At 36.5% G+C, this 23,852-nt stretch overlaps 1 protein-coding gene across 6 annotated transcripts in view; it reads left to right on the forward strand.

Annotated features, from left to right (window-relative positions):
* Positions 1 to 21,486, forward strand: part of LOC149791299 (uncharacterized) — a 38,352-nt gene extending 16,866 nt beyond the window's left edge. Inside the window, exons 2-4 of one of the 6 annotated variants that reach the window (XM_089969824.1) lie at positions 400 to 483; positions 14,622 to 15,670; positions 17,350 to 21,486. In XM_089969824.1, the coding sequence (XP_089825950.1) occupies positions 461 to 483; positions 14,622 to 15,670; positions 17,350 to 18,464 (2,187 nt within the window). In that variant the 5' untranslated portion in view covers positions 400 to 460 and the 3' untranslated portion in view covers positions 18,465 to 21,486. Of the gene's footprint in view, positions 1 to 399; positions 484 to 5,475; positions 6,117 to 10,502; positions 10,619 to 10,656; positions 10,807 to 14,621; positions 15,671 to 17,349 lie in introns of those variants that run through there. The other 5 variants (XM_089969829.1, XM_089969828.1, XM_089969825.1 and 2 more) reach the window with 5 other exon arrangements.
* The last annotated feature ends 2,366 nt before the right edge of the window (positions 21,487 to 23,852 follow it).

Below are 23,852 nucleotides of genomic sequence, written 5' to 3' on the forward strand. Positions count from 1 at the left end.
GCAGAACAGTGGGTTTATAATTGTCGTCAAGGAAGATGAAATAGTTTCTGAGAGATACGAACGGCCTCTGGCCAGACTTCTATAGCAATGATTAATTTCCACGTCTGTAATGTAAGGACGTTTCTATTTATTTGTTCTAACTCATAAGGTACTCGTTATTGTTGCTGCATAATCAGTCGTCGCATGGAATGATGGGAAATCTTATATTTTCACGTTAAAATATAAGGAATGAACAAAATATGAAATTCATTTCGCCAAAGATAGGTCTTTATATTTCACACTTTAGTATATAAAAGTGTTTTATAGCGCGTTGTCTTTATGAGATTTATAATACAAGAGCTAATACAAATGTTTTATAGCACTCATTTGTTATGAGTTTGGAATTTGTTTTTATTAAAGACACTGCAGGCAAATTAGGAACATGTAGGAAAGGGAAAACAGCAATATCCACCACAAAAAGATGTCGGAAGCAGAAAACAAGAGGTAGGGTTGATCGAAACAAATACTGGTGTTGATGCACTTCCATTTTAATAACAAACAATATTTCCTTTCTTTCCATCGTTGCAATCGGTAATAGTTTTGCCTTATCCCCTGTTGTATACTCTCCGTTTTTATCTTAGTTTGTGTGTGCATGTGTGTGTGATTTGGATTTTAACGTAGCTTTAACAATTTTCCAGTCATATTGATACGATGTCTGCAGTGTGGCAGTTTATAGTGATGTTAGCATTGGGGAATCATGCTGCAGACATGTTACATCATGTCCCACCTTGTCTCATCATCCCGACACGTGACCGACCAGTCATCATACTAACCCCTTAATGCTGAGCGCCAAGCGAGACAGCTGCTAGTACCACTTTTTTTTAATACAAGTCTTTGGTATGACTCGGCCCGCAACCTCCTGCATCTGAGGCGGACGCTCTAATCACTTAGGCCACCTGAGCGATCCCCTTTTCCATGTACATATTATATATGATCACACACACACACATATCGCTTCACTTGTACGTACCCCCCCCCCCATACATTCTCAACTAAACTAAGTGTACATTTGTAACCTTCTATATTAACCTCTATGTGCATGTCATCAGCTGGAACTGAGCTAAGCACAGAGCTGAAATCCGTATGGAACTGCTAAATGATTTCTGCTGGGCTCGAGAGGGTACGGACATAGGCGGTGATGAGAGTTGCGTGGCGTTTGTGGCTGATAGGTAGTCGCAGTTTCATTAAACTCTCCTTGATACCAACAGGCAGGGCTGGAAGCTGCTTCAGAAGACTTGATTTGATAGCCAGGCCGACATTGTGGATCCTGTCCTCGTTTTGGGCTTTTCCTTTCCAGAAGAAGGTGTAGCCGCTTGCTGGCTCAGTCAGAGAACCCTCCTCTGCGAACCTAGTTTCACTCAAGGCAACAATGTCAATATTGTAGCATGAAAGCTCCTTAGCAACTAGGGCTGTTCTCCTGTGAGGTCTTGCTACGTTCTTTGTCCATGAGAGTACGGATGTTCCATGCTCCAATAAGAAGTATTTTTCTTTGATAGTTCTGACCGCAGATATGGATGATCTTGCCAGCCACGGAAAGCTGGCCAGATTTTGAAGGACACGCTATTTTTAGGCCACCTTTTCTAGACCCCTCCCTATGCAGTGTGAGCAGCGCTGTCCTGAAAAGGTCTGCTCAGTCGCCCTTGATGCTGTCGAACTGTTCTGCTGCCCTGGATACAGAGTAGAGTGACTACTTGTCCAAGGGCCGCCTTCTTGCAGGTCTCTGACTACATCTCCCAGTGGTCATCTCCACCTACTGCATCACCAGTCGCCCATCGCCACAGGACTTTGGTAACGATGAATGTGATGATGATGAATGACAGGTGCACAACATAATGGGTGCGTGAAGGAGATTAAAGGGCTCTGCCCCCTTGCTTGCTGCAGATGGCAGTAGTCTAATAAAGGACAAGGCATTAAGGACTGATGGAAAGAACACTTATGTCAGCTCCCAAACCTGCTCTCATCAGTCAGCCAATCCATTCTCGACAAAATATCCAAACAGCCAGAACTTAAGGACAGCCATTAAACAAATGAAGTGTGACAGGGTACTTGGAAAGAATGGTATCCCAGCGGAAGTGTACAAGGCTCTCAGTGAACAGATTCTGAAGGCATTCCACGATGTGCTAATCAGCATCTGGACAGAACAGAGGATGCCAGACGACCTCCGTGACACATCAATTGTGACAATCTATAAGAATAAAGACACACATAGGGACTGCAGCAACTACAGAGGCATCTCCTTGCTCTCCATAGCTGGCAAAATACTTGCTCACGTCATTCTCAACAGGATTACTGCGTCAGTGTCATAAGATAACCTCCCCGAATCTCAGTATGGTTTTCACCCAGACCGCAGCATCACTGACATGATCTTTGCAGTGAGACAAGTCCAAGAGAAGTGCCTTGAGCAGAATAATGAATCTGTATGCCGTCTTCGTGGACCTGACAAAGGCTTTCGATACAGTCAACAGAGATGCACCGTGGGTAGTACTCAAGAAGTTTGGGTGTCTTCAGAAATTTACCAACCCCTTCTGGCTCTTCCACAATGACATGACTGGAGAGATTCTCTCAGAACCCTCTGAGAAATTCCACATATCTAATGGTGTCAAACAGGGATGTGTACTCGCTCCGGTACTCTTCAACATCTTCTTCACACAGGTACTGCTCCATGCCATGAGTGAGTGACCTTCACCTTGGTATCTACATTAGATATTGCCTGGATGGATCAGTGTTTGATCTACATTGCCTAGCTCAAAAACCAAGATGCTAGAAAGTCTCATTACTGAAGCACTCTTTGCAGATGACTGCCCTCATGGCTCATGAAGAGACTCACCTACACGCAATCGTGGACAGGTTCTCTGAAGCCTCCAACCTATTTTGGACTAACAATTAGCCTAGAAAAGAAAGAAGTCCTCTTCCAGCCCACCCCAAACAATGTCCCATCACAACCCTGCATCATCATTGTCAACAGGCAGCTGAAGAATGTGGACAGTTTCAAATATCTTGGCAGCACAATATTTAGTGATGGCTCCCTGAACAAAGAGATCACTGCAAGGATCCAAAAAGCCAGTCAAGCACTTGTATGAATCTGACCCAAGGTCTGGCAGCACAAGGACATATGCCTGTCAACAAAGATGAAAGTGTACAATGCAGTTCTCCTCACATCTCTCTTGTAGCCTGTGAAACGTGGACTGTCTACTGAAGGCATATCAGTCAGTTGGAACATTTCCACCAGCGCTCCCAGAGATTCATCATGTGGATCAAGTGACAGGACTGAATAACCAGCCAGGAAGTCCTTGATAAAGCCAACAAAACAAGCATCGAAGCCAAAATAATTCAGGCCCAGCTTCATTGGGCTGGCCATGTCATCCACATGGATCAAAACAGAATCCCAAAACTTAATGCTTCACATGGCCTGAATCAGTCTTTAATCTGGGTTGAATCAGCCTGTCATTTGGTCTGAATCAGCTTTTAAGCTTGGCTGAATCAGCCATGGTCTGACTCAACTTGTTACCATCACAAGTTAATGGGCTTGAGAGGCTGGGCTGTAAATTTACAAACCAGCAACAATGCCTTATTACTCACTGCACTCTTACCAAAATACACACAAGACAGTCTCTGAATACAAAGAATGCCTAACTCTAACTTACGGACTCAGTTCACAATTATTTTTCCTATATAGTCTCGACAATTGTTTCTTAGTACTGAACTTTCCACTGTGTTCAAATCCTAGGTCCATACATTAATCCAAAATACCTTCAAAGATGAATTCTAGGTGAAATTCTTGTCATTGGTCAGGCTTTTTTTGGAGGCTGAAATGTAAACAAAGCAGCATGCAATGGGTCACAGATTTTACTTTCAGATCAGCACCAATGCCTCATTACTCACTGTGCATTGTCACCGAAAAACACAGACAACCTCACCATACTTCTCATATTCTAAAGAATAAACTACATGTATTACCTTTAAGTCAATACCAAGAATGCCTGAATCTAACATATGTACCAGCACCAAAATGAGAGGGAAAAATGCTCTAACAATACACTGGGACTACTCTAACAATACACTGGGACTACATTTGTGGGTACTGAACCAAAAGTAATAATTGTGATCAGAGTCCTTATGCATCACTACCTAAATAAGAGAGGATAAAAATGAAGCTTTTCATTTTTGTATCATTAGGATGACTTCTAGTAAGAAAAATGTAAAATTATGGTCACAATCAAGCAACACATTTATGAATGAAATATGGCAAAAGTACTTGCAAGCAACATTTAATAACTTTCCACTTGGGATATTTAAAAATAAAAAATATGTAGCTGCTAGGCTACTTAATTAATGTACAATGAATCATGTCACTGTCAACTGCAGTCACTCATGGGAAAAAGTAAAACTAGCAGTTGCACACAGGTGACCACTGTACACAGATTTACCTTTTAAAATTGTATTTGTAGCAACCATGCACTTAATAATATTGTAATTATTATTGTTATTACTATTATTAATACATTATAAAAAATTATTTTATGTGCTATGTACAACAAAAAAATAATAATTGTGGACATGTGTTGTTCTCTCACAAATTTACTGTATCCTGCTCATGTGAATACATCTTTGAAATGAAATCATCACCAACTGAAAAATATACACCAATCTTATAAATATACACCAACCTTATAAATATACACCAATCTTATAAATATACACCAGCCTTGTAAATATACACCAACCGTATAAATATACACCAACCTTATAAATATACACCAATCTTATAAATATACACCAACATTATAAATATACACCAACCTTATAAAAATACACCAATCTTATAAATATACACCAACCTTATAAATATACACCAATCTTATAAATATATACACCAATCTTATAAATATACACCAACATTATAAATATACACCAATCTTATAAATATATACACCAATCTTATAAATATACACCAACCTTATAAATATACACCAACCTTATAAATATACACCAATCTTATAAATATATACACCAACCTTATAAATATACACCAACCTTATAAATATACACCAACCGTATAAATATACACCAACCTTATAAAAATACACCAATCTTATAAATATACACCAATCTTATAAATATACACCAGTCTTATAAATATACACCAACCTCATAAATATACACCAATCTTAAAAATATACACCAATCAAATATTCTCGTGGGTCGGTGGTTATTCCCTGGGTTTTCCAGGGTTCTTCCTCCACCAGTTATACTGGCCACCATATATAGCCTATCTTGTACTGAAAAATGGTGTTAAACCCTAGAACAACAACAATAACAACCAATCTAATAAATATACACCAACCGTATAAATATACATCAGTCTTATAAATATACACCAATCATACAAATATAAACCAATCTTATAAATATAATCTTATAAATATACACCAACCTTATAAATATACACCATCCTATATAAACAATGTGGCATTGCTGCTAAACTCATCAAAAGACATTCATTTAATGTGAGAAATTGTGATGAACAGAAAATCAAAGCTCAACATGGCTGTTGGTTGTAATCCATGAAGTACCTGTCTTCACAGACATGTGTTGAATAAATGACCAATAACCCTAATGAAAAGGAATGTAATTCACATCTGTTCACAAAGACAACTATTTTTTGCGTCAGATAGCTTTAATTAACAGGCAAACAGATGAAGATAACTAACTATGCTTGTCACAAAGAGGACTTCTATTTCTGCTATGATAACACAACTACTTTTCCCACCATCCTGCAAATTGCTCAGTTCCTCTCGTGAAAGGATACAAAGTACATTGCTTATGAAACTGATGTGTTGACACCTTTGAGTTGACAGAGTTACTGGAAAATGTTAAGTACAATCAAGATATGAAACACTTAAACACAGATTCACATGACATGCCTTTATCTGAACAATGCCTCATTCATCACAGAAATGAAGTGTTTAAATTGTACATTTGGAGCAGTCACTGCTGATGTACTCCAGTGACGGCTTAACACAGGGTGAAACCCTCTTTTGGTTTGGAAACATCTGGCTGCTGACCACATAAAGCAGGTGACCATTAAATACAGGACATTTACATAGGAAATTTGCTGTGGGAAAATTAGAGTAGCCATAAGTCTGACCACTGAATACAAGTGGCCATTACGACTAGCTTGACTATCTCTCTCTCTCTCTTCTGCTGTATATTATTTCCTTTGTTTCCTATATTGATTAAATAGTAAACACAGTAAGTTTCAGGTCAGCATCATTAAATGTAGTTAAAAGTACCTAATTTGTTTCACATTAAGTATTTAAGATGTTTTAGCTACATTTAATGACTCAACTTTAAAACTGAATGAGCTAGAGATAGAATAAAGTTGGCAATTGCATGCAGATAAAAATATAATATATAAATGGTCTAACATGTCATTATACCAGCAAGTATACTTGCTATCAGCAGTGTATCCCCCAGGGGTGTAAAATTGAGGGCATAAAAAAAAACTTGTCAGAAGTGGGGGCTCAAATAAAAAATGTGGGGGTCAAAACTGTACTGACAAATTTTCATCTCACCCATACTTTTTCAGCTTGAAGTAGGATATTGCAACGTGCACAACATTCTCTCTCTCTCTCTCATTCAATCTCTCTCAAAAATTAAAAATAAACCAATATGCACAATTAACAAACAAATGCATTGTCCATTCAAAGTCTTAGAAAAGTTTTATCAGTTCATTTTTCTTTTAGTTTAAAGTTGTACTTTTAACAGTTTCCTTATAATCTTTTTGTAGCAATATTAAAGATCAACATAATACAAATAAGCCAATACAAAAAGGCAAATAAATCTTTATAACCAAATGGCAGTTTATATACTGCCTATCATAAAATGTGTACTATCATCGGTTTCATTGTACTTTGTCCAAGAACACATTTATTCAAAAATCGAAAAGGCTAATCATTAATCTTCTTTCTAGTAAGTTACACTTGAACTTTAAGATCTTTCTTTTATTGCAGCAAGTTAAAATCCAACAAAATCTGCAATGACCCCCTGACTTTGCAATCCAAATAACGTATTTGTCTCAGCAAGTTTACTGATTTTTTGCTGTGAATTGGGTGATAATGTGTTCTCCAGATATGTTGTGGTGAACAAGGGCAGATTTGTTAAAATTCCTAAACCCTGTCATGAAAGAATTATTCACTTTTGCAGTCTTCGCATTTTCACGTGATCAAAAGTCACACTGTTAATCCTAATGGATGTGCCATATTCCAGTCAATGGAATTATTTTCTCCATTTTTCATTAAAGTTAGATCCACAGTTACTCTTTTGTGTTCTGTTTCTTTCACTTTCTTCGCTAATGATTCTTAGTCCACAGCATTTTAATCTGGTTATCACTTTCTAGTGCAACAAGCATTGATGTTAAACATCTGGATGACATCTTGATGAGCTTGATGGAAATGGCGTGAGAGCTCACGAGATATGTGGAAGCTACTCCATCATAACATTACCAATGCTAGTCTGGTTATCTGTTTCGTATGCTCCCTGCGTTGCTCTCCGCTATACGAATAGTTGAGTGCAATGTAGGGAGCATACGGAGCAGGGAACCAGACTATGCCAATGCTTGAAGTATACACGATGCCGTCCCTCATCCAAAAACATTGGACATTAAGTGAATCCTTTGCGTCAAAAAAATGCATGGCAACAAAATGGGAGCATCAATTTTCTCCAGCGTGCATCCCCGACACACAAATGTGCGTAAAAGGAAACACTGTATCCGTTTTGGAGCCTTTAAAAACTAACCACGAAAAAAATTCACAATGTGCTTTTTATTAAAAGTTATTTACATTTTGAAAAATTCTCATTATACCTGTACCAAAAAATCAAAACTAAAAATTATTCATGACTGCAAACATTTGTTCCATGACTGTTTATTTATGAGTACCACATTTTGCTTTCCTTGTTTAAAAAATCATGTTTTTGAGTGGTTGATCACAGTGCCACTCATGGCCATCGTAGAGATGAGAAAAGAAATGTATGATCACAGGAAATGGCAACTAAGGTTAATATAACAATAAATAATATTAATATGCGTCAATATCTTCTTCTACTTAGCATATATGTTAAGCTTCTTGGTCATAACAACAATGTTGTTGTTGTTGTTGTTGTTGTGGGGTTTAACGCCATTTGTCAGCACACGATAGGCTATGCATGGCGGCCAGTATTAATGGTGGAGGAAGAACCCGGGAAAACCCCAGGAAGAACCACCGACCCACGAGAAGCTACTGGCAAGCTTTCTCACATACCCACATTGGCCGAATCCGAGACTCGAACCCATACAGACAGAGGTGAGATGGCAGTGATCCGTAACGGAAAGCGCTTTAGACCACTCGGCTACTCGGGGCCCCATATAACAACAATGTAGTTTTCTACCACTCTGAAAATCATGCAAACAGCATGTGGTGCATTTTTGACAGGATTAGGAAATTTAATACTGTTTTGTTTCCAAAATTAGGTAAATGTTAAATGTACCAAACAATAAATATTGTACTTTTTAAAAAATATATTTATTTCAATATCTTAGATTACTTTCTTTCTTTCTTCAATATTGGAAATAAGGAAAGAACAAAAAAAGAAAATGTCTTTAATTTCAACAGTGAAATTGATAATTATTTCATTAAAGGGCTTCAATAGCGAAAAAAAATGCGAAATGGATGGAGATAAGAAGTCATCTGATTTTATTAATCAAAGACACTCAACAATAAAACAAGCTGCAACAAAGGTTTCAGTTCATTGATATTATCGAAAAATAAAGGCATTTTTAATGGGTACAAAAATGTATTAGGTACTTTGATGATTTTTGGTCATTGTTTTGCATAATGTGTGTGTGTGTGTGATTTGGATTTTTAACGTAGCTTTAAAAAATTTTCAGTTATATCGCTACGATGTCTGCAGTTTGGCAGTTTATAGTGATGGTAGCAATGGGGCATCACGCCGCAGGCATGTATCATGATGTCCCACCCAGTCACATTATCCTGACACCAAGCTGACCATAGTGTGTATATTTACAGGAGTTAGTCAAGCTGGAAGCATTTTCTTTACTTGCAGCAAAGCATGACATAACTGTCAAGAGAACATCTGAAAATTGCATCATCAGTTACACATCACGTACAGGAACAGAATAAAATGGCCGCTCCGAAACTAATGTCACGACGACTACTGACATTATTGGTATTGGAGACCAACCCTATGGGGCAGTATTTAGAATGGATCTTCAAGTTACTTACACAAGTACGCACATACACAAGCCCACTGGGACTAGTAGCATTGCTTACAATTATCAGCCATGTATGACTGATAGTTACAATGTAAGCAACGATACGAGCCCCATGCACAAGACGACAGGTACTCGACGCAAGCTAGATGATGAATAAAAAACAATAATCCACACAAGTCTGACGTTTTACCAATAAAGTATGGCGAATTCTCTGACATGAAATCACCTTATTGATAATATAAGTGTTCATTTATATTACCGAGTGGCCGAGTGGTCTAAAGCGCTCTCCGTTACGGATCACTGCCATCTCACCTCTGTCTGCGTGGGTTTGAGTCTCGGATTCGGCAATGTGGGTATGTGAGAAAGTTTGCCAGTTGCATCTTGTGGGTCGGTGGTTCTTTCCGGGGTTTACCCGGGTTCTTTCTCCACCATTAATACTTGCCGCCATGTATAGCCTATCGTGTGCTGAAAAATGGCGTTAAAACCCTACAACAACAACAACGATTGGTTCCCTTACATTGGCAACGCACATTGTTTTTTTGTGTTTTTTTTTTTTTTATGTTGTAGCATTCTATTACAGCAATGATGGCGCTATACAGTTTCGCATTTTGCCTTTATTTTGGTGTATGATTGATGGGTGTAGTATGGGTTATAGAGTATACAGCTTGGCCTTACTTCAAATGTGCACATTTCAAAAAGGTGCTAGCTCTACTTGGTCATTTTCACTTCCTGAACTTCAGAGGTCAATTGTATAAAAAGAGCCGATAACGTTTTTTACATTTTATATATTTGGTAATTCATTCATTGCACTTTCAGAAGCTGGTATTGTCTAGTCTGGCAAAATTCATTTTCCCTATTTTAATAGATGCTATGTTTTGTGTACTTTAGACTAATTCAGACTGATTTTTTAACACAAGGGGGCAGTCATTTTAGTTAGCAGTGTGCTTAAATCATGTAAAATTTCCAAAAGTACAATATCCAAAAGAAATATCATCCACATTACATTAATGTAGCATAGAGCTATGCAAACGTTCTCTCCACTGTGCATGTTTTAAATGCGAACTACTTCACCTTACATACGTCACTCTCTCAAAAGTACTTATTATCTGGTGAGCGCCACCTTACAGCAATGAGAATCGAAGATCGCCGAATACAAATTCAATGTTATTTAAACGCTTCTTTGCTACTTGAAAACATGGAATGCATCTTTTTGATATGGACGTTCAACGTTTGAGGGGAATTACCTAAAATTTCCCACTATTTCAAAGGTTGTAGTTAGGGTAGTTGATTTATACTGGCTAATATCTGGTAAGGATGTACACTTATTTTCAGCTTTCTAAATAACAGTTTCAGTTTTAATTAAAAATGTGTTACTTTTATGCTGAATAATAATGTTCATATTATGACGTGGTTCAGATGTTTTCTCCATGAGTCACGATTATCATTATGTTAATGTAATTTTGGAAGCGGCAGTATTTACTAAAAATCGGTGATTTGTAAGTTTCATTTTCGTTTCCATGTTTCATATCAATGCGTCCATTTTGTTTCATTTTCATTTAGATTGCTTTTGTTCAATTCAGACTGAAGTGAAAAACGAGAAACAGAAACGAAGAGGCAAAATAACCATAGTTTTCAAATAAACTTTGTTGACTAATCCATTGCACTTGTAACAATTTACAGTTAATCAGGATATAAAAGTACTTTGAGATACTTGTAGTTGAAACAGTATATAAGGAGATTACCATGTCCCTACATACACTGTATACAGTAATTTACAATGGTATTAAAATTGTACATTAAATTTCAACAGTCTAAGATTCTAACCTATCCCACCCCATTGTTGATATTTGGGCAATTATTGTTGAGTATGAGGCCATATATTTGAAATAGGGTGTTAAAGGAAAGAGTACACTTGGATAAAGGTGAGATATTATTAGGTAAATATGACAGTTTAGACAGGTATAGTTGCACTGATGCCATGTACGAGCTTTAACAGAGACTATTTGCACTGTTGCTGTGTGCCCACAATAGAAAATAATATCTTCATTGTGACCAGTGAATGCATTAGGGATGAGTCCAAAATATTCTGAATCATGTAGTCTCAGATAAATATAACATAAAGATAAGTTTATTGTCTGGATGGCCAACTAAAAAGCTGACAAGCAACAATATGCCTTGACCAGTTAATCAGGCCCCAAACCATTATTTGTATTAATGGGTGGTTACCCATCCACATTGCTACAGTATTTGTATTGATGGGTAATTACCCATCTGCATCACTACAGTATTTGTATTATTGGGTGGTTACCCATCCACTCCACTACAGTAGTTGTATTAATGGGTGATTAACCATCCACATGACTACAATATTTGTATTAATGGGTGGTTACCCATGCAACCACCACAGGTTTTGGAGCCAGATTTATCAAAACACAAAACGCCATTTGAAAAGAAATGGTTTGATTATATTTTGTTTGCTGTATATTCATTTTGTAACAAGGACAGTAAAGGTTAATACTAAATATAAAGAATATTTTTATGAAGTAACAGTTGTTGTTATAGGGGTTAACGCCATTTTTCAGCACATGATAGGCTATACATGGCGGCCAGTATTAATGGTGGAGGAAGAACCTGGAAAAAACCGACCCACAAGAAGCTACTGGCAAGCTTTCTCACATACCCACATTAGCCGCATCCGAGACTTGAACCCACACAAACAGGTGAGATGGCAGTGATCCATAACGGAGAGCGCTTTAGACCACTCAGCCACTCAGAGGCTCCTAAAGTAACAGTAGTTGTTCAGTTGGGAATAAGGTATATGACAGTTAACATATGTCGTTCTTGGTAATATTTCTCCATGAGGTTGTGGATATAACTGGTAATGATTTGTATAGTTTGTGAAGGGAGTGATGCAGTAAAAATCTAATAATGTACCCAAGGTAAAGAATAAGGTGGCAAGAAGTCCTAGAGCAGTTTTAGAATTAGTGTGCCACCAAAATACCATTTTACTTTGTTGGAGGCACCCCCCACCCACACTTTCATCCAGGTAGAAATAGGGGAGCTGTGTAGCAACTACTTCATTTGCTCCACGTTTAATCCAGCCTTGATTGTGCCAGTTTTACCTACATTGACTTGGAAAAAATGGCAGTCAGGTACATGGCTGATGTATGAATTGTTTTAAGTAAATTATGTACAAAACATTCCAATAAACATCTGCAGATCAGTGGCTGTGTGAATAGTTTTTCTTGTTTAAGCATACTGCAACTATGTAAATAGTCTCAGCCATGGTTAATACATAGATTTCATTTTTGAAATTTTCATTGCAAGCAGTAAGCACTAAATTGCGATCTTGATTTGAATTTTTGTTTAAATGTAGCTTTTAAAAAATTCAGTCATATCACTACGATGTCTGCAGTGGGACAGTTTATAGTGCTGTCTAGCCCTGGGGCATCATGTCACAAACATGTAGCATGATGTCCCACCCAGTCACATTATCCTGACACCAGGCCGACCAGTCCTAACAGTGACCTCTTAATGTTGAAGCGAGGCGGCTGTTAGTACCAATTTTGTACGTCTTTGTTATGACTCGGCTGGGGATCGAACCCACATCTGAGGCAGACGCTGTAACCACTAGGTCACCGGAGCAGTTCAAATTGCGATCTAGCTACATGTACTAGTTTTGAATTTGTTTGCTTTTCTTGGAAGTAGAATGTCAATTGTTAAGAATTTTGTTCAGGATTGAATCACACTGGTAGTTTTGTACAGTTGAGTCACACTCATGTTCAAATCACTTTAGATAAAAGCAAAGATTTTTAAAGATTACTGGAACCTGGATCAAAGTATTTTTTATGTCATTACCTGCAATTCTTACATTGGGAAAAGCACAGCTGGCATTTCTTTGGCATAATACAGACAATAATATATTAAAAGTACAATTAAAACAAACGATAATGAAGAAAATCACTCCTGTACCCATTTTCTTGTGCTACCCATTTTCTTGTGCTGTATGTGATATGGATTTTTAACATAGCTTTAACGATTTTTCAGTCATATTGTCTGTGGTGTGGCAGTTTATAGTGATGTCTAGCAATAAATCACATGACGCATTGAATTATATGATAGCATACATTGTGTGGTATAACATCCTTGCTAGCCAAGGTTCCAATACGTTAACCCCTTGGCGGAGAGATCAGAAAAATCTGTGCTTCAGGTTTGTGAATTTCATTAGATGCAGCAGCAAGCCACCACATCTGATTAAAACTGACTTGTTCAAATTTGAACACTGTTCCTACATGATTGAGACAAGGGGAGTACTCCACTGGAATGGACTTGAAAATAAGCAATTTGCCTCTGCTGTCCATGTTTGTACAAATTCTTCTTTTCCCTCAAATACACCTGTAATGGTTACTCTTGGGTACATAGACATAGTTTCAGTGTTAAACAGAAAACATATAGGTTTGAAGTCATTTTCCTCCACCATTTTTAGCTGATGTACAATGCACTGCCGTTACATGTTGTTGGTTACTTGGCATTACATACTACAGAGTCAAATCATGAAATTCAAGGAAGGCCCGAGTGGTCTCATCATTACAGATCACTGCCATCTCACCTCTGTTTATATGGGTTGATGGTTCATTCTGTGGTTTTCCTGTGTTCTTTCTCCACCATTTATACTAGCTGCCGTGTATAGCATATCATGTGCTGAAAAATGGCATTAAACCCGACAACAACAACATGAAATTCAATAGATGTTGTTAGGACAAAGCACTGAAATATCTGATCGATCTGCCGATGTGTAGATAGGTTTAATATATCAGAACCTTGGCTGGCAAAGATGGTGGTGTAATGAATTGTATAATAATAAAAATGTCATATAATGAATTGTATGATAACACAAATCATGGTGTAATGAATTTTGTGATAGCACAAATCATGTTATGTAATGAATTATATGATAAGATAAATTATGTGATGTAATGAATTATATTTTAACATAAGTCATAAAATCATGATTTTGATTCTAAAGAAAGCTTTGAAAACTGAAAGACAACATTAAAACATAGAATGGAGTAGAAAATGACTTTAATAATCTTAAATTGATCAAATAGTATGAAATAAGGTGTATTGCAATGAAATATGTAATATAATATAATGTTCAAACGATTGAAATTCAGTACTTTATTTATTATGGGTTTTTATGCTCGGGACAGTTTATATGTCACTGGGTTTATACTGTACCAAGTAGTATCCACATTGTGCAAAATCATTTTTTTTTAAAAAATCATTTTATCATATAATGTTTATCCTTCAGATTTATCCGTAATGTCATGGACAGACATTCAGATGATGAGATTGAACTACTGGAAAATGGAAAAGATGGAGGAGAGCAGAACATGTATGGATCTCCTGAGAGCATCTACCAGAACTTTCCTGGATTCAGTGTGTCAGCAAAGGCTCAAGTAAACCCTGCTTCACTACATGCACTTCAAACTGCCTTCCAGGGTCTTCATAAACAGTTTATTGAGCAGTCAAAAAAGTTAGAGGAATACCAACGAAGATCGGCCATTATGCAGCGGGCAATAGCAGAGCATGGAACAAATTCAATTTCTGAATTAGAGCAAATTTTGTGTGCAAATACTGGTGATATTCCAAATGAGGCTCATGCATCGGGAGCAATGACTGAAACAAGCATTGCAGCTGAGTCACGGGCCAGACAAGGTTATCAGACATATTTAGAACGAGAAAATCTGCGCAAAGAGACTGCGATACAAAAACTTCATGCAGAAAATGTAGCTCTCAGAAAGAGACTGGAACAACTTGAAAATGAATTGAGGGAAAGCTTAAGAGAGAGGGATAGTATACATCATGATCTGGAGTGTATTACACATAGCTTTGAAGAAAAGACTGCAGAATACAACACAGTCAGGAGGAAACTTGAAGAGCTGGAAAAAAGACTTAGAACTCTAGACAGTGATATGGCTGTGTACCTTAAGAAAGATAAAGAACAAGAAGAAATTATTTCCCGTCTACAGCAACAACTGGAGGTATATCAAAAGGGTTCAATGGGAGCCAGTGAATTTCAGAGAAAAGAGGAAGAATATTTAAATCAAATTCATGCAAAGGATATGCAACTTGGACAGCTTGGACTACAGTATACAAGGCTGGAGGAGGATGTTCAGCGGTTGAGAATGGCCGGAAATGAGTCAATCCCCTCTGGGTCGGATGAGTTAGACAGTGATACTAGACAGCTTAAGGAAGCCCTCGATTCTGTTAATTGGCATAAAGATATGGTGCGTTCACTTCAGGATGAAGTGAAACAACAGCAGATGTACATTAAGGAGCTGATGGCTCTTGTTAAAGGTACGGCAAAAGGCCAAATGTTGAGCGTAATGCTTGATGTAGTCATTGCATTGTAGGCATGTGACATTCATTTGCTTGTCATGCAGACATTCATTCTTTTTTAATGTAGTCAAGTTAGATTAATACATTGTGATACAAAACACTTACGTTACTAGATATTTAGCAGAGAGGGAATATGTTATCCATTTAAAAATCTTAGTCTCAAATATTTTCAGTTAATACAAGTTATTGGAGTATGCCTTATGCATTCAGTTTGTTACTGACACTATATACACACTTATTAGTCAGGTACAAACAGCATAGACTCTGTTTTGCCATCATATCATGTGCAGGCTGAACAGGGTCTGTGTCATTTGTCCTACTGAGTAGTCCTAACAAACGGCATAGACCCTGGTTTGCCATCATATCATGTGCAGGCTGAACAGGGTCTGTGTCATTTGTCCTACTGAGTAGTCCTAACAAACAGCACAGACCCCGTTTTGTCAGTGATGGCAGATCCAAGTCTGTGCAGTTCACATTTGAATATGACTTATGAGGTAGTATATACGATACTGTTTGAAACAGTCAAAATTGAGCAAATGAATCTTGGTCACCAGTACCATCTTGAATGTTTCGTTCATTAATAGAACCTTTGCTGCTATGATTTCACCATAGATGGCCTATACCAGTCTTAGCATTATATCCTAAATTGTATGTATGTTTCATATCCAGTCAATTCCGCTTATATGCATAGGCTCGGGACCGGACCCAAGCTATGCATATAAACGGAGTATGCATTTAAACGGAATTCATGTATATGTACAATATAAAATGGGACCATACTTTCACTATGCACTTAAGCGATCTATGCAGTTAAGCGATATGCATTTAAGTGGAGCCGACTGTACCATAAATCTGGTAGAATTATTATTTACTGCTGACTTGAGGCCAATTAGATAAATTCAGCTTTGCCTTGAGGCTGATTATATAGAGTCAGCTCAGTCTGAAGACAAATTAGATTGATTCCACTGTGACTCATGAATGACAAGACAGATTCAGTTCTGTCTTATAACCATTTAGATAGATTCAGCTGTGATCTGTGACTGGTGAGATAAATTCAGCTCAGAATTATGACCATTTAGCTTCAGCTCTTACTTGTAACCATTAAGAAAGATTTAGCACTGACTTATGACCAGCTAGATCAATTTGTCAATTAAAAAGATTTATCGCTGACTTAAGACCAATTAGATAGATTCAGCTTTGACTTATGATCAATTAAATAGATTCAACTTTGATTTAAGACTAACTAGATAGATTCAACTTTGACATAAGACTAATTAAATAGATTCAGAATTGACTTAAGATTATTTAGATAGATTCAGCCTTGACTTAAGACCAATTTAATAGTTTCATCTTTGACTCAAGACCATTTAGATATATTCAGCTCTGATTTATGAGCACATAAACAGATTAAGCTTCAACATTTGACCAGTTAGATTAAGCTCTGTCTTATGACCAATTAGATAAATCTAGCTCTGACCAATTGGGTAGATTCTGTCTTGTCACAGGCAATCCTTAGTCATGATACTTAGTCGCTGACAGATTCTTATGCTATTTCAAGCACACATATTCACCTGTGTCATCATGCAACTTCCCATTGCGTTTTTCTTATGTTATTATAGCTATTTTCACTTTCATAGGGCAGAGACTGAAAGCTTCAGAAAGCTACCCTGAGAATGTGCAGAATTCATTTCAACCCATGATAGAAGATCTGACCAAGTTTCCATCAAGTCTGCATCAGAGTACAATTCTCTTTCCACCTAGTGTAAAAGACCAGCTGTATGTAAGTAACAAGCCATCCAATTCACAATACAATGTACGATATGCACCGGATGGCAAGGAGCCCTCTCCAAATGATTTCAAGGAACTTAATGTTGAGGTACCAGATTTTATCATGAATTCGTCATCTTCACCCATCCGTCGGACTGCCACAGGAAGTAACAAAACAGACTGTCAAAATATAGACTATCAGGCATTTTCACGTGGTGGGGCAGTTGGAGCATCAAATGAACAGATAAAAAGTAGTTCGAATTCTCGGCAAATTGATGTGAACAGAGGAATAAATCCTTTGAAATCAGATGTAAAAAGGACACATTCAGAAGGTGTCCTTAGAATGCAAGAACAGCCAAGAAGTGCTGTTGGTAACCGAACCACTGTTGGTGAAAGTCAGAAAATTCCCAATTATGAAAATATGTGGAGAACACCTACTACCTCTCCAATCCAAAATACTGCAGGAGTTCCTTATAATAACCTAAATCATAATTCAACTGCACCACTAACAAACCCGTTCAATAATTCTCGTTATAGTCCAAGTCCTGGTTACCCACAGTTACCCAGTCCTGGATATACAAGTCCACGTCCTCAAACAAGTCCTCTTGGAACATCACAAAATATCTACATGCCACTAAATGTCAGTCAACAAGCTAATACAAGAGACTCAAGGCCAGTAACTAATGCTAACAGTTCAGACAGTGAGAAAATCTGTCCCTTGTGTAAGACAAACTTTTCTTATTTGACCATGGATGATTTCCAGGCCCATGTATTTGAATGTTTTGATGGTGATGAGAATCATCATACGTTAGTGAAACCAGAACCGCAAGTTCAAGCCAAAGCTCCATCTCCATCCGATGATCGAACCTGTCCAATGTGTAATGCTGTGTTTCCTCATGCCATTGCACAAGAGGAATATGAAAGACACGTGCTGGAACATTTTGGTGAAGAACCAATCATAGATAGGTTTGAAGTTCTGCACTAAAGAAAAAGGAATAGAATTTCATATATATTTAATTCATTTTATAGTGTACTCAGTTTTATGTGAAAATCGTTTATTGACACTACATATGTATAAGCCTGGGTATATAACCATTGTTATTGGATGTGAATCTTTTTCATGCAGATCTTGACAGTATTAACAAAATGATCTTGCATAAACTATACTCTTGAGTGCAAGAAAAGGAGAGTTTTTGTGAAACCCTTTTTTTTCTTCATGACGTGGCCTTCGTTTCGGGACAGCTTTTCTTCATGGAAACATCTATCTTAATGACAGAAATGGCCATTGATAAACTTGTAGTAAACTAGAATGGACTGCCACGTTACTGTACTGTCTAATAGTTTTCAAAAAAGATGAATAGCAAGATATGGTGACATCCTATATATCATGGAAAGCCATTGATTACACAAAAGAAAGTGAGAAATTATCTCCTACAGGAGTTCTAAATGCGAAATGTTGGAAAATACTGATCATTCAAAATGTTTTTAGAAGAAAAAAAATTGAGATGCCATGAAAATTAATATCAATGAAAATAAATGAATTTAATTTGATCTGGAATATTGATAATTACTAGCACTTTCATTGCTAACCAGTTGTAATTTTTAATTTATGTATATGTAATACACTATAAAGTTTAGGAGGTAGTTTACTTGGATGTGTTCCTAAAATATGACATAAGCCTGTTTAGTGAAATGGTAGCTGTTTTGTTATTTAAGCCATGTGAGCCACTGGGTCCTCATGTTTAATTTTGATATAGCATTGTACTGGTTTAGTTAAAAGTCTTGAGCTTATTTACAAGTTTTTTTCAGTACAGTAAAAAAAATCAGATTAGACACTGATTTCTTGGGTTTTTTTCAGTACAGTAAAAAAAAATCAGAATAGACACTGATTTGTTATGGGTTTTTTTCAGTACAGTAAAAAAAAATCAGAATAGACACTGATTTGTTGTGGGTTTTTTTTTCAGTACAGTAAAAAAATCAGAATAGACACTGATTTGTTGTTTTTTTTTTCAGTACAGTAAAAAAAATCGGAATAGACTGATTTGTTGTGGGGTTTTTTTTCAGTACAGTAAAAAAAATCAGAATAGACACTGATTTGTTGTTGTTTTTTTTTTCTTCAGTACAGTAAAAAAAATCAGAATAGACACTGATTTGTCGTGGGGTTTTTTCAGTACAGTAAAAAAAATCAGAATATACAATGATTTGTTGTTGTTTTTTTAATTACAGTAAAAAAAATCAGAATAGACACTGATTTGTTGTGGGGGTTTTTCTCAGTGCTATACAAAAATTGAAGAATAGACACGGATTTGTTGTGTATTTTTTTTGTTTTTGTTTTCACACTTCCCTGATGTATAAAATTATGTAGCCAGCATGCATCATCCAAGCTGAATTAAAAATTCACTTATCCCCACCACCACCAGCCTTTTTTCAATATTGTGTCTATTCATATGTTGAAACATGTTAGTGCATGTCTATGCTATCGATGCTTATTCATTACCATCTGATATAATTACAGTAATGTATGGGCTATTTTAAGATTTTATTAACTTTTATTACGTACACATTACTTTTCATGGCTAATTTGGTATTTAGTGTTCGGTGGTCAATCTTTCCGTATCATACACCCATCTTGGAACTTCTTTTACCACTTGAAATATTCTATAATAAATTTGTAATTATTTAATACCCTGTATCTTCATGTGATATTTTACATACATTCTGTGATGATGTATGAAACAAGTTCTGTTCAAGCCAATTTTATTCAAGAATATGTGTTTGATGACAATGTGTTTTATGTATGTTAAGTAAATGTAACCATTTACCATTCACCCTTTCCAGTATAGCTGCAGTGTGTGCATGTTTTGCTGATTGATATGTTTCAAAGAAGTGATATATTATTCTGAAAGTTCCCTGCCAGCTGCAGTCTGTGTTAAAATTCATCCAGTTTTCTGCTTGCATTGAATTATGCGTGACCATGCAATAAATGAAAAATCATTAATATATAACCACATTTCATGTATCATATCTACAGTGTTATGGAAAAGAAACATAAAATATTGATTGCCAAGCAAGATTTTTAATATGTCCCGAAAAGCCCAACAAGGGACTTCACTCTTTCTGTACTTTTATAACCATGAGTGAAACTTTAGTACTTATCAGCAAAATGAGTTGGAGGCAAATTTAGTGGGACTAGACAAAAATATGCCCTGTACTTAATTTCACCAACTATATTTAAGTCTAGACTTAAATTAAAGTCTATAATCAAGCAATCTGGCCTTCACCAAAATAAGTAAAGTTTGAAAGCAAGTGTACATTTCAGATATTTGATTTTTCAGTTTTAAGTCAGATTGAAATTACAGGCAATCAGATCACTTGATTCTAAACTTGAATTTAAGTCTGTATGACCTAAGCTTTTGCGGTGAATAAAATTTTTGATGCATAAACTGCTTTACACTATCCACCCACAAAGCAATGAATTGAGGATGTAGCGTTTAAGTGTTTTTTTTATAACATTGTCGACATGGTAGTACAAGTGACACAATTTCATAGAAAACAAATGTCTCGAGATTATAAAACTCAAAGTTTGTTTATAAGATCAAGTTATAAAATTGAGTTTTCTTCATTGGCCAATCAGAAACGACCTTTCAGACATCTTGTTTGTGATTGGTCAAAACAAAATCTCGTGTTCAAACTCTGGCTGAAGACTGTTATGATTTCCAGACCTGGATCTGCCACATTGCACAATGCATCAATGGATTATAATCAATGCCTTTATCTTGAAATCCAAAGTAATGAGAGCTGTGTGTACCCTGTTGAGGTGCTCGATATTGAACTCGGCAAATTCTTATTTAATCTCTTTGATCTTATCCTAATGTGTGAGGATTGGGCCTTTAGTTTTACAAGAATGTTTTACAAGAATGTCAGTAAATTTCCATATTTAATTACAAATGACAGTTTGATGCTGAAATGATTGTTATACACAGTATTTAATAAATATTCTCACATTCTCCTGTTTTTGTGTATTCTGCTTTTTTTATTTGCCCTTCAGTCCGTTTGAACCCGTGTTGTGTTTTTTATTTGTTGATATTTGGAACTTAGTTTTTTCAGTCCTTTTTAGATTAAAAAAATAAGAATTTTTTGTCACAATAACACAAAGATAAATTGTTTAAAACTTAAATTAGGACCGCTCCAGGGTCCTAAGTAGTTAAAGCATTTGCCTCGGATGCAGACGGTCATGGGTTTAAACCCTGGATGAGTCATACCAAAGACTTACAAGATGGTACTTGCAGCTGCTTAGGTCTGATTAGCCTGGTGTCAGGATAATGTGACTGGGTGGGACATTATTCTGTATGTCTACAGCATGATGCCCTATGTGCTAGACATCACTATAAACTGTCACACTGCAGACTTCGCTGCGATATGACTGAAAAACATTTAAGCTACGTTAAAAATCCAAATCACACACACACACACACAATTAAATTAATAAAACCAAGGATATTATAGATTAATCAATAAATCTTGACAATGTTACTAAGACAAGTCAGCGTGACTCCAGGACGAAGTGATATCACCAGACTGAGTTAATATTCACAGGGTGAGTTACTGTCACACGTTCCAAGACGAGTCAATATGTCTTGGACAAGTCTCTTTACGCTTTCAGTAATATGTATTGGATAAGTCTCTATACGATTTCAGTAATATGTTTTGGACATGTCTCTATACGATTTCAGTAATATATCTTGGACAAGTCTCTATACAATTTCAGTAATATGTCTTGGATAAGTCTCTATATGATTTCAGTAACATGTCTTGGACAAGTCTCTATACAATTTCAGGTGTTTCCGCTTTTGGATGAGTTAAGACAAGAGCATAGCCTAGGCCGATAAATCAGTCCATCACCTGTAATGATATTGATTTTTGGTATTGTCCGTCAGTATCAACACAGATGGTGGGGGTGGGGTGATTTAGCAGACTAGTCATAGCCATGTGGGTTATAATGTTGTCCATCCAAGGCTTTTCTGATGGAATACCATATAATGTAAATTAACTTAATTAAGCAAACTGAATTTGTGCAATCTTTACATCCAGAGTATACAAAAAATGAAAGAGAATTCCATGTCAAATACACCTATCAGCATAATTTGACAAAAATAGGCTCCTGTTCTTTGCATGAATAAAGTTATTGGCTAACAAATCAGCAGGACCATCCTCGTCTCTTTCTGATGCGAGTCGAAATAACTTTGAAAGAGATTGGAAGATACTCGTAGTCATACTTCCCAAATTGGAAAGTTTTTGGCGGACGAATGTCAGGAAAGATGTCCGAAGAACAGATTTGTCTGCGCGATATGTTTTGAAAATAAAAGACAACTTTTCAATGATGAATTAAATTAGTTTAATGTTATTCCTTTAATTTGGTAATGAAAAATATAAGAAATAACTTGAAATTATCGCTTAGGTTGTTAGTGTTGACACGTCATCGAGTCCATTGTGATGTCAATGAAGGTATTATGATGTAATAGCAATCACGGACCCGAGAGCAGTTCAAATGGCTATTATTTATATCAGCGGTTTTATTTCTTGCATACGATCGAAAGGGCCTAAGATGTTCCAATTGCCCGCAATACTTTGATCAATCTAAAATCGCATTGCATACAAGCTGTGCTGAATAGTTAGTTGAAAGTTTAGAATTAAAATATCATCATTTACGGAGAATTAAATGACCATAGGGAAAGCATCTGATTTTCTTTAAGCATTTCCCCACATTGCTGGCAAGGCGCTATACTCCAACTGCCTTGGCACTAAATAACCTACTTGTGTACGGTCTTTGAGAGTTTGGGGAAAATAAGGTAGCATTTTCAAGGTCTTGAAAGTTTGGGAAAATCGAGCAGATTACCATGAGGTCTTTAAAAGTCATTGAAAATTGAAATAAACCCAAACATTTTAATTTCTTTTCATAATCACAAATAAAATTGTCCAATGTTGTTAGATTTGGATGCATAGTCTGACTATACCAACCCATTTGTTTGTACCCCCTGCCGATTTCAATGTGATAAAAAGTGCTAGGAACTTAGTCAATTCATTCATTGATTTATAATTTATAATCTGACTGTGAGTAGAGTGGCGCTAACACCGTCATAGGATGAACTACATCATTATGTTGTCTGATGGAAATAATGTAGCCCATAGTGTATGCAATATGGCGCCACATTAGTATGGAAAATCAGTTAAGCATGAAAGGAGCAGGGGATGCCAGTATTAGTGCCATTCTGGTTACAGTCAGGTTAAAAGTTATAAATCAACGAATCAATTGACTTAGTTCTGTGCACTTTTTATCACATGAAACGTTTTTATTATTCAAATCGGTGGTGGT

This window comes from Sinohyriopsis cumingii, chromosome 9 (assembly GCF_028554795.1).
Source record: "Sinohyriopsis cumingii isolate HCF-2022 chromosome 9, ASM2855479v2, whole genome shotgun sequence".
Lineage (NCBI taxonomy): Eukaryota > Metazoa > Mollusca > Bivalvia > Unionida > Unionidae > Sinohyriopsis > Sinohyriopsis cumingii.